Consider the following 12,232-nt stretch of genomic DNA (forward strand, 5'->3'; position numbering starts at 1 on the left):
GAAATCAACTATTTGGTGAATTGACTTTAGTAGGCAACTTAGTCAACACAACTCAATCAAAGGTGAAGCCCCATCCTTCCAAATGGGTTTAAAGTATCTCAAATTCAACTTTTGACTTTTGGGCTTGGTTCATTAAATTATGCAATGAAACAAATTAATTGAGTAAAAGAATTAAATATACCATGAGTTTTCATAAATTGACTTAAATGTACTTGAGTTTTTAAAAAAGGCTTATCTTATTTATGGGCTGACTCGGCTATACTTAAACATACTCTCCATCAATGAAAAGGCACGGCCATTTAAAGTTTTAAAATCCTATTTTAACCTTTTGGGTAAAAAGAAGGAAAAAGAACATAGGAGGAGAGAAGAGTAAATAGATGACCAATGAACTTTCAGGAAGTTCATCCCTCTAACTTATGACTATGGGAATTTAAGTTTGATATGCACATATGCCTTCCATTAATTTGGAAAGGTGGATATCATTTGTTATGGTTTCAGACTGCATCATCATTGTAGAATTGGAATCTGTATTATTATGGACTCTATTACCATATTGGATGGGTTGGGTCTACATGGCCATGGAGAGAGAGAGAGTTTGGTTTGCTATATTGCCCACCACCACTCACATGAGTTTGAAAATTTTAAGGTATATTTTGAAAATTTGAAAGAAAATAAAGGGTAAAGGAGTCAGAAAGAAGTTATTCAAGTCTTTAAAAAACTCAAAGAACGTTTAAGTTAATTTATGAAAATTCAAGAAATGTTTAAGTATTTTGCCTAAATTAATTTATGGTATTAATGTTATGTATTTATTGTACCAAGACTAACAATGAATATCATTTTTGTTAGGTAATCATATTTCATTAATTTTTATTGTACCAAGACTAACAATAAAAAAAAAGAACAATCTAGTGCATGATGTTTCAAGATCATGTTAGGGTGTGCTTAAAAATAAGTGCTTATTTGAAATAAGTTCTTATTTGGGTCAGGACCACACCATTAAGCACTTATTGGTGTTTAGGAAATAAGTGTTTATTTTAAAAATAAGAGACTTTTTAATCCTAAATTTCTAGTTTTTTTAAGTGTTTATATAATAAGCACTTATTCAATTTTTTCTTTCAAAATTATCCCTAGTTGAATTTTAAAATACCACTTATAAAATTATCCCTAATTAAATTTTATAAAAGTACTTTCATAAAAGTACATCCATAAAAGTATTTTTGTAAAAGTGTTTTGATTAAAGTGCTTTCATAAAATTACTTCCGTAAAAGTGATTTCATAAAAGTACTTTCGTAAAAGTGCTTTTATTAAAGTGTTTTCATAAAAGTACTTTTTTAAAAGTGTTTTTGTGTGCTTTCATAAAAGTTTTTTATTCGTAAAAGTACTTTTATAAAAGTGCTTTTATGTGCTTTCATAAAAATGCTTTCATATAAGTACTTTTATGAAAAGTGTGTTTACATGAAAGCATTTTTATGAAATCACTTTTACGAAAGCACTTTTATAAAAGTGTTTTATTAAAGTGCTTTCATAAAAATGCTTTCGTGTAAACGCACTTTTCATAAAATTACTTTTATAAAAATATTTTCATAAAAGTGCGTTCATAAGTGTTTTTATAAAAGTAATTTAATAAAAGTATTTTCATATATTTTGAAAAAATAAAAGAAAATAATGCTCAGTTTGGAAGGAGTACAAATACAAATATGTAGAGTGCAAAACTTTGTATTTTGTATTATTTTGGATGTATTTGCACTATACATATTTGCATTTGTACTCCTTCCAAATGAGCCTTGTAAGGAGTACAAATACAAATTTGTAGAGTACAAAATGTTATATTTTGTATTATTTTGTATATATTTGCACTGTACTTATTTATATTTGTACTCTTTCTAAGCTGAGCCTTTGGAAGGAGTACAAATGCAAATATGTAGAGTATAAAACCTTATATCAGTATCAATATAAATACAATAAGTTGGGATATGTACGAAATAAGGCTTGAGAAGATCTGTAAATTTTGATTTTTTTTTTTCTTTCAAATTACAAGAATGCCATTTTCTCCTACCAACTCTCTCTCCCTTGCTTTTTTCTTTCAAATTACAAGAATGCCACTATTTCTCTCTTTTGCTTTTTTCCTTGCAAATTACAAGAATGTCACTCTCTCCTACCAATTCTCTCTCTCTTTCCTTACAAATTATAAGAATGTCACTCTCTCCTATCAACTCTCTCTCTCTCTCCTTATAAATTACAGGAATGCCATTCTCTCTCTTGCCATCTCTCTCTCTCCTTATAAATTACAAGAATGCCACTATCTCTCCAACTAAGGGAGACCTCAGCTCGACATCTCGACTATTAGGGAACCTGCAATCAAAGGTAGTCGAGCTCGAGCTCAAGTCTCTAATTCGAATCGAGCTTGAGCTAGACGACACATCGACCAAGATGACACCTCGACCATTGAGGGAGACCTCAGTTCGACACCTCATCAACTAAGTGAGACCTCAGTTCGATACTTCAGCAGTTGAGGGAGACTTGGCTTGGCACCTCGGCTACTAAGGAGACCTGCAATCAAAGGTCTCACAAGCCTAATCAAGTATGCACATAAGGTGTCACCTCGTCTCGGCACCTTGGTCACTGAGGGATATCTCAGCTCAGCACCTTGACAACTGAGGGAGACCTCAGCTTGGCACCTTGTCAAATAAGGGAGACCTCAACTTGACACTTCAACAGTTGAGGGAGACCTCGGTTTGGCACCTTAGCAATTGAGGGAGACCTCAGCTTCTTGAGAGACCTGCAATCAAAGGTAACCGAGCTCGAACTTCCGAACTTTTGACTCAAGCTGAGCTCAAGCTTGAGCTCAGGCCTGATAGTTTATGAGCGAGCCCCTATAATGCAGGGGCCCTTCCGCTAGTTTTATATTATTTTGTATGCATTTACACCGTACATATTTCCATTTGTACTCCTTCCAAAGAGTACGTTTAGAAAGAGTACAAATACAAATATGTACCACGCAAATACATAGAAAATAATACAAAATATAAGGTGCTTTACTCTATTTGTATTCCTTCCAAACTAAGACTAAAGGTTTTGTTTGGAAACGACGTAAATGCAGATTTGTAGCTTGTAAATCAACATTTTACCGGTTTCAAAAAATACAAACCGATTCGCTTTTGTACGTTTGATTTCCTCTCGTCTCATTTGGCATCAACGATGTAAAACAGCAGTGCACTTTTGCTGGTATTTGGAAACTTATAACAATGTAGCCAGAAAACTGCCTTCCCGTCTTCATAGCTTATATCAAAGGCCGTTCAGGTGATGACGTCTTCGGTCTGGAACCAATCAGAAACTTCAATATCCACTTCGCTGGAATTAGACATTTCTGACCACTTATCTTACATCTCCACCACTCTTTCCCATCACCGGTATCAAGAGCTGATCAGAACACAAACAGAGATTTATGACAGTAATGGAAGAAATAAAGCGCGCTGAGAAAATTAAATGGGTGTTGATGATGGAAAATGGGTTAGTCATTTCTTTTGTTGTTTATGAATTCCTTCTGGAGTTACTTTCAGGTTCTCCATGTGGAAGCTTGGTGAGAAGATCAGGGTGATGATTTCTCGAATGAGGTCGGGATCAGTGACTGTGAGACAAGGTGTAGGACTAAGACTGAACCTTACAAGGTTGCACCTACAACAAGCCAGAGTTACCATGTCAAATAAAATGGAAAAGATTATAGAGAAGAAAAGAACTACAGTGCACTAAAAGTAGTATATATTGCAGCAGCATTGAAGAAAAAAGAAGCTCCGCAAACAAAGTAGGTAACCTTACCAGCACGGGAGGTCCGTCGTTGTTCTCTCAAATCTCAAATTCTCAATCACCTAGATCTCAGACGCTCAAATCGTTTGATGAAATATTACTACTGATCAGATCTCAGATGCTAGAGACCGAATGTATCACTTGTCGATGGTAGATTTCATGAATCGGAACTAGCCGTCACACAGTGGCACCGATGAGTTCTGGTGGATGAGGGGGTAAACTCTGTCTATTTTCCATCGATGAAAAAAAGGCATGAATATTTACTTCGTTAAAATCGAAGGAGCTTTTCACCTCAAGATCGAAGTAAACTCTGACAAGGTTGCAAGTTTACTTCGATCTTGAGTGTATTTTTACATTGTTTCCAAATATATATAAATCAGGACCGGGGTGCAATAATGCACCGAATCGGCATTTACACCATTTCCAAACGTAGCATAAAGGATAAAATAGTCACAAATGCTTATTTAAGTGTTTATTGAAAAAAAACAAAAAAAAAACTATCAAACGTGAAACGCCCAATAAGAAATAAGTGCTTGAAATAATTGGGTGTCAAATGCAAATACTCAATAAGCACTTATTTTTAACATAAACACTCCCAAACATGGCCTAAATTACTTTCCTGACTAAAAAGAAAGTTGCAAAATTTTAATAAAACAAAAAATGCCCATTAAAAAAGCATTAAAAAAAATACACACCTTAACAATGAAAATAGAAAAGTTTTACCCGATTAGAAAATAACACATGTAAATGCACTTACAAAGTTACATGGGTAAGTGATTTACTCAAAACAAGGAATGGGCCCTAGGTTAATGGTACTACATCATGAAGCCAAATGTAAATCAATGGAAAGGTGTGACATCACATGTGATGTCTTTAAACCAATGAAAATATAAATAAACATGTGATATCTTTAGGCCCTGTTCATTTTAAGGTAAGTTATTTATTCATGTTTTTTTATTTTTCAAGTAAATAGGGCAATAACCGTTTTAGCCATAAAACCCTTTATTAAAAGAGACATTTTTTCTTTATTCAAATGGCAATTTCTCTCAGATGTAAAAGTCATTTACCTGCCTAAGAAATAGATATCACTTTCTTTGGTCCCCACATAAATATAAAAAAAAAAAAAAAACATAAATTTTTTGGTCATTGAAAACCAAAATGCCATCTGTATTGATGCCAAATTAATAAATCTTGATATTTTTTGGTATTTTAAGGAAATTAAATAATTAAATTACTAAACAAAAGAGAATAATCAAATGGTGGTTTGGTTTACAAATTATAATAATTGCAAAACACGCTTACATTTGCATTTAAAATTTTAAATATAAACTTTGGACTCAAAAAAAGGGGGTTCCAATCTAAGAATTTACATTTTACACCCATTACCAATAAAAATTGTTTGACAAGAAAGTAAATTCATCATCAAATAACTAAACCAACTAAATTTATATTTAATCAAAATGCACTCTACGTATTTATATTTGCACTTTTCGCAAATGAAGCTTGAAGGATTAATATGACTGTGTAATGTAAAGCGTACAGTGGAGCCGAAAAGTCGCAAACTCCATCTATGCTATATTACCCCCGAATCACCTGTCAATCTTCTCATGGTAGAATTTTATAAGAAGGAGTAATCCATAAAAAGTTAAAAACCCCTAATTTAAATTCCCTTAAATCTTACATATAGAAGTTAAAAGGGAGAAGGGGCAGCTTCCGCCTTCGGACGAGATGGGGGGGCTTGGATTCCTATTGTGTTCTTGAATTCCAAGTAACCAATTCTCTTTAGTCTTTTGTCATGATGAAATGGGAACGGTCTCACCGTGATAAACTCTCTTGTTCAATGTTCGCTGCTCATTGACTACATAATTGAAAATCGAAATGGCTTAGAAGATGAACAGGAATCAGGAGGGTCTCCTTCTCTCTCTCTCACATACACACGCACAGTGAGAATCTGATCATCATCGCTATCGTGTAATTTGCAGCATGGAGATGGGAATGGGAGAGAAAATTAGAAATTTTATAGTTTTATCATATATATATATATATATATATATATAAACATACGATAATTGTAGCCTTGTAGGTAGTAAGTAAGAAGATGAGATTGCAATTTCATGACAGCGAAGCAGAAAAGTGTGATATTTTTTAGTATCGCCATCGGCATGTGGTTGTGGATCCCACATCTACCACCCACCTTTCTCTTCTCATTCTCATCTCATCTCGCTCTCACAGTCACTCACTCTCAGACGACTAGACTCACCTCACCGGTCTCCTCTCTGTGCTGTGGAGACCGCAGCAGCTTTTCTCCACTCCCAATCTCCCATGCTTCCCATGTGCGACATTGGCCTTGAATTTATAAATCAAAGCTCTAATAAGCAATTCTACGTTCTACCAAAAAGTGGCTCTGTGTCCTTCCCCTTTCTTTTTTATTTAAATTTAAAGTCTCCAAATAAAATATCTCCTTGCTCTGTTCTGTTTGGGGATTTCGGCTCGCTTCTCTTCTCTTATCTCATACTAGTATTCCATTAACAATCACTTTCCTCCCATAGCCAAGATTAGATTTTTCGTTTTCTTATTTATAGTTTAACTCTACACGATTTCTTATTTTTCCCCTTTTTTTTTATTTCCTTTCCATTTGTTAATAATGGATCAAAACCCTAATAAGTCAAGAGCCACGCAGAGCATCATCCTTTGTGATTTCTGCAACGAAGAGATCGCTGTTATATACTGCAGAGCTGACTCTGCTAAGCTGTGCTTGTTCTGCGACCAACATGTCCACTCCGCTAACGCCTTATCCCGTAAGCACCTCCGTTCTCAGATCTGCGATAATTGCTCTTCCCAACCCGTCTCTGTCCGCTGCTCCACCGATCATCTCGTTCTTTGCCAAGATTGCGACTGGGACGCCCATGGCAGCTGCTCGCTATCCGCCACACACGAGCGTTGCCCGGTTGAAGGGTTCTCCGGCTGCCCTTCGGCGCTTGAACTCAGTTCTATTTGGGGGTTCAATCTTGCCGACAAGAAGCATGCCATGCAACTGCCGCAATCGCAGGTTTCGCAGATGGGTAGTGACAATTTCATGATGTTCCCGAATTGGGGTTCCTTGAATTCGGTTGTTTCGGATGATTCTTGGGTGTACAAGTCTGCTGCAATGACTCTTCAGGATCTGATGCTGCCCAGTGAGAATGGTAACAGCGGCACTTCCATGTACCCGAGTGTTCCTAGTGCCGATATTCCGCTGTTGTCGAAGAAGCTGAGTTCTAGTTGCGGCAAGCAGACCCAGGTGATATTTAAGCAGTTGGTGGAGCTGCTTAAGCGGGATCCGGTACGCGGTGACGGAGGGGGAGGTGGTGATGGACTGGGTCCTGGGACACCTGCCCAACAGAGCAATATGGAAGATCTGGAGTTGCCTGATGGAGGTGATGGAGCTACGGATGCCACTCAATTGTTGCATCAGCAAACACCATTTACGTCTTTGCTTATGTTGTCTACTCGGATGGATCTAAGAGAGATCAACAATCGTCTCATCGAAGATAATATTCCCTGGGATTGCAACCCCTCTGACCAGGCAGCGCAGGTGTAATTTCATGCTCTTGTTAACTCGTCATCTGTTACGAGTTCCAGTGATACTTGGCTTGCTTTATTATCTTCTATTTTTCTATAATTGTTCATTCTCTGGTTTAACTATATGGGTTCTTGAATAATTAGTAGATTTTCCTCTCTCACTCTTTCTCTCTCTCCCCTCCTCTTCCTCCTCCTCTCCTCTTTGCTGGCCTCCGATAGGATGAAGAATTTACAAAAAAAAAATAAATAAATAAGAAAAAGGAGAAAATAGAAACGAAAGCAAGCATCATGAGGAAAAAACTAAAATTTCCTTATCCAACCTATGATAGATGTTAGAAACATGGTTACATGGTGAATGTAATTGGTTTCTTTTTTTTTTTTTTTTTGTAATTACTGTCGAGGGCCATGTGCTGTCTTAGGATCCTTTATTATGGCAGTAACCAGTAAGGTTTTCTGTGTTAAAAATGCTTCCTCATCACTCTGAGATGCATGTTAAATTCTCGCTTGCCAAATGTCCTCTGTTAATTCATTCTTTTTATGTAACATGTGATCTACTGCAAAATGCCTTTTTCTCTTTTACTACCTTCATTTGTTTGTTTAGAGGGGCATGCTTAGTTTTCTTGGTTACCATCAAAAAGTAAATCCTTTGAGTCAATTTTATGGAATATTATGCAAGTGGTTATAACATGCAGCATCTGTCTCTTCTGGTTTTCGGAAGTTCTGTATTTCATTGTCACCAGAGAAGAATTATCTGCTGCTCAATCATTTTAGGAGAATTCGTTCAGTAACTTTATCCAGACAATCATGAAAGATTGTTAAGAACTGTATTCGACTATATGTAATATCTAGCATACCCATCATAGCATTTAGACCAAATACCTTTAGGCTCCCCATTATGTGGAAGTCAATTTTGTATTTCTTTACTTCCTTGCAAATATTTTTAGGGTTCCTTGAGATCCATTTCCTTTCTAAATAAAGCACATCCATTTGATAAAAGTATGTCCTTTGTGATAAAAAGTTTTCTTCCTTATTATAGGTATGGGATTTCAATTTAGGCAAATCAAGGGATCATGATGAGGCTGGCCCATTAGAAGCTCAATATGCTGCCAGTGATGCAGGATTTATGTTCAAGAGTTATCAAGACCTTATTAAGGAAACTCCTTTACCAGCTAAGAAGGTGTATGACAATATATACGACATCAGTTACTCCATGGCACATGACAATAAGTCATCACAAAATGTAAGCCACCCTAAAACCTGCTATGTTTATTTCTTTAATTGGAATGAATGTCCCAAAATCTTCATTTGCTTCTTGTTGATATGCAGCAGATAATTTACAGTCTGATGTGATGAGAAACATTGCAAGGGTAGCATTTCTAATTTGCACTTTTGTTCCTCTCTTTTTATCTTTCTGAGAGTGCAATACTAGCTTTCCTGTGTAGCATTTCTCATGTGCATCATTGTTCCTCTCATTATTATCTTTGAGAGTGCAATGATTTCTGCTCTGTACCATGTTCATGGATGGTACGCATGAGGGCTCTGGTCTAAACACTTTCTACTCAATTAGTCTACTTTTTCATGATGCACATTATAGTTATACCAATGGATGGGATGGCATGTAATTAAATGATACACATGTATGAAGAGTAATCAACCTTCTTTGTCAGACGAGAAGATGATCACCTTGTTTGGTGTTAAATGTGGAGATCTATTGCGTCTATGACATTTGACTGTTGTGCACAAAGTGGATTAGAAGGCTTCTTGCCCTTTATTTTCAGTGACATATGGTCTCAGTCCATATAATGTAATCGTCAGTACTTTTTCCGGAGCTTCATCTTATTCTTTAGAGCGGCAGGGTGAAATGTTCTTGGTTGCATTTTGCAGAATAACTCAAATAACCCAGCAGCAAGCCAAGGGCCAACAACATCTGAAAGCAATAACTTTCCATTGCGGAAGCCGTCTTCAAGTTCGAGTTTAGGTAAATATAAAACTTATAGTGGCACCAGAGATGTCGATTTCATGGAACAGTCTGTCTTTCTTAGAAGCGACACTCTGAAACCAGCAACAACTAAGGCCGACATGGAGCTTCTGGCACAGAACAGAGGAAATGCCATGCTACGTTACAAGGAGAAAAAGAAAACTCGAAGGCATGATCCACGTACTTGTACCATTTCCTTCCTTCTCCCACCCCCATGTTTGATTATATAAATCTAATAAACTTTTGCATAACTTGAGCTTACTTGCTGTTATCAGGTACGATAAACACATCCGGTATGAGTCGAGGAAGGCCAGGGCTGATACTCGGAAGCGTGTGAAAGGTCGTTTTGTGAAAGCTGGTGAAGCTCCAGATGTTGAAATAAAGAAGAGCTGAATGGATTTGACATTTGAGAATGAGCTACTTTTTGTCTTTTGCCTCTGTAAATATTTCTCTTTTTCTTTGTACGAAGATTACGTAAAAAAAGTTGAAGCAAATTTCCACTTCCCCTGACTTGAAGATTTCATATCTCCGCCCCACAGTTGGCGGGGATGTGCTGTGGGGCGGAGATGTGATCTCTTGACTTGAATGCCGTCCGATCTGATTAACTCTCTCTTTGAAAACGCCCTTAGGCATCATATTTCATTCGATTAAGAAATTGAAAAAAAAAAAAAGCCGATCAAGGCCAATCAGAAAACGCAGATACAATTTCTCAAAAGAATAAAATATAAAAATAGAATAAGGACGACATAAATAATAAAGGTGAAATAAAATCACCACCTACAATCACATTTTCAATTCATCATAAATTGCAAACGAATCTGACAGAATAGGTTTATAAAAGATTGCAAAGATTTTGTAATAGTATGATTGGAGAAGATCCGCAAAGGACGACAAAACTCTATACAGAACAATCGCTACGAAAGACAGTCACAAAATTGTCTTTGCCGAAGAACTACGAACGGAATTTACTATGAATCGCATCAGCATGAGAAACGCAAACGGACTCAATCATAAACGGTAAACGTGAAGCTACCTCCATCGGTAATGATCGCCCAATAAAAAGGAAGTAGGAACTTATTGTGTTGCATCGTGTGATGATGCTCATTTTGGCAGTTCCTAGCTGGTTAGTGATATAGATGTTTGGCTGAATAATTCTTACCTAGAAGGTGTTTTGGATGCTTAGCTAAACGGTTCCTATCTGAAAGGTGGCTTGATGCCTAACTGAATGGTTATTACCTGAAAGGTGGTTTGACGCCTAGCTGAATGGTGATGAACTAGAGAGGTGGCTCTGATACCTAATTGAATGGTAACGAGCTGGAGAAGTAGTTCTGATGCCTAGCTGAATGGTGACGAGCTGGAAAGGTGCCCTTGATGCGTAACTGAATAGTGACGAGTTGGAGAAGTGGCTTTGATGCCTAATTGAGTGTTAACGAGCTGGAAATGTGCCTTTGATGCCTAATTGAGTGGTAACGAGCTGGAAATGTGGCTTTGATGCCTAGTTGAATCTGTATTGTCCGGACGCACTGAATGAAGTCATGAAATTGGGAGTGTTCGATTCCAGGAGGGACCACAGATGGCTAGGAGAAAGTCGTGCCCACTGGGGAAGCGGGACGCTTACTTGAGTGTCCTGTGGTACAAACAGTGACGAGACTCCTAACACTGTAAGATGAATAGTAAAGTAGCCAATGCATACCGTAGGACCTTGGGGGAAGGTTGATTGCTGATCTTGCCCCTCAGTGACGTTCATCTTGATACTTTTTCCGGTGTTGCTGGAAGAGTGCATTGGGATAAATTGAAAAATAAAATTGCAACTAAAGTTGGGATGACCTTTCGATCGTTTACCACAGACGGCGTCAATTGATGACGCATGATTATTTTACTCACTAGCATTCAAACACTCAAGTATTCAGCTCGCATCCACAGTATATTACTGACTTAAGCATCGAAGCAACCTCGTCGAATCAGTTACCCCGGGTTCTCTGATCTACTATTTTACAGATTGCTCAAGCTCGTCACACAACTAAAGTTCGAATCATCTTCCAATTAAGAGTATATAGATCACGCACCATCACATCGTATTAGACAAAATTAGGAAGTAGGAACTTCTTTATTTCTCGTTAATCATAATGGTTGGGTTGGGTCCCTTCCTCAAGTGGGGCACAAGACAGAGGGAGAAAGGTTTGGCAGTGACGTGACTCTTTAATAGGACCACATGAAGAGAAAAAGGGTTCTCTCCGGAGTGAATCTAATCAATTAAAAGAGGGGAGAAGAAAATAGTTACAGCTTACAGTGTTGAAACATAAAATATTTTGGCGCCTTTGCAGTCAAATTTGCAGGGAAATTATCGAAGCTGAAGCCAAAATTTGGGTGTTGATTCTCGGCATCGGAAGCTTCAAGTTCTATTTCGCTGTAATCTTTCTTTATAGTTGAAACCCAGCATTGGGTGACGATATATTTATTGACCGTTGGTCTCTGGTGTTAAGAACTCGGTGTATTCCCTTTGTTTTTCATTATAGTGGAGAAATTTCTGGATTAGGTCATCTGGTTTTCCCTTCACCTCGAAATGTTTTACTCGTTAAAAAAAAATGGTGGCCTTGTGGTTACTTGTTTTTTTTTTTTTTGCTGTTGTGGTTTAATTGTTAAATGTTGGTGGTTGCCTATTCGATCTACACAAAAGGGGGGCGGGAATTATTTTTCTTGATTGTTGTTTGATGATATTTTGTATTTCCACGAATTAGTATCAGAATCTCGAGAAAGAAGTGGAAAAAAAAAAAGAGAAAGGAGCTACAGCAGTTGCATGTGATGGTGATGTGATCATCCTTTGTGATAATTTATGTTAATTTTGTATGCAATGACTCTATTTGGGCGGTTGATACCGGTGCTTCCTTT

At 37.1% G+C, this 12,232-nt stretch overlaps 1 protein-coding gene across 2 annotated transcripts; it reads left to right on the forward strand.

Annotated features, from left to right (window-relative positions):
* Window positions 1-6,031: 6,031 nt before the first annotated feature.
* LOC104592788 (zinc finger protein CONSTANS-LIKE 14-like) lies at window positions 6,032-9,837 on the forward strand. Of its 2 annotated transcripts, none has more exons than XM_010252270.3 (4): window positions 6,032-7,378; window positions 8,402-8,605; window positions 9,250-9,512; window positions 9,619-9,837. In XM_010252270.3, exons 1-4 carry the CDS (start codon window positions 6,449-6,451, stop codon window positions 9,734-9,736), a joined length of 1,515 nt encoding a protein of 504 aa, XP_010250572.1. In that variant the 5' UTR covers window positions 6,032-6,448; the 3' UTR covers window positions 9,737-9,837. The 2 variants fall into 2 exon arrangements, with proteins under 2 accessions (XP_010250572.1, XP_010250574.1); XM_010252272.3 differs by having other exon boundaries at window positions 6,033-7,378; window positions 9,250-9,523.
* Window positions 9,838-12,232: the final 2,395 nt, after the last annotated feature.

The sequence above is a fragment of the Nelumbo nucifera genome, chromosome 3 (assembly GCF_055504915.1).
Source record: "Nelumbo nucifera cultivar China Antique chromosome 3, China Antique-T2T, whole genome shotgun sequence".
NCBI classification, from domain to species: domain Eukaryota; kingdom Viridiplantae; phylum Streptophyta; class Magnoliopsida; order Proteales; family Nelumbonaceae; genus Nelumbo; species Nelumbo nucifera.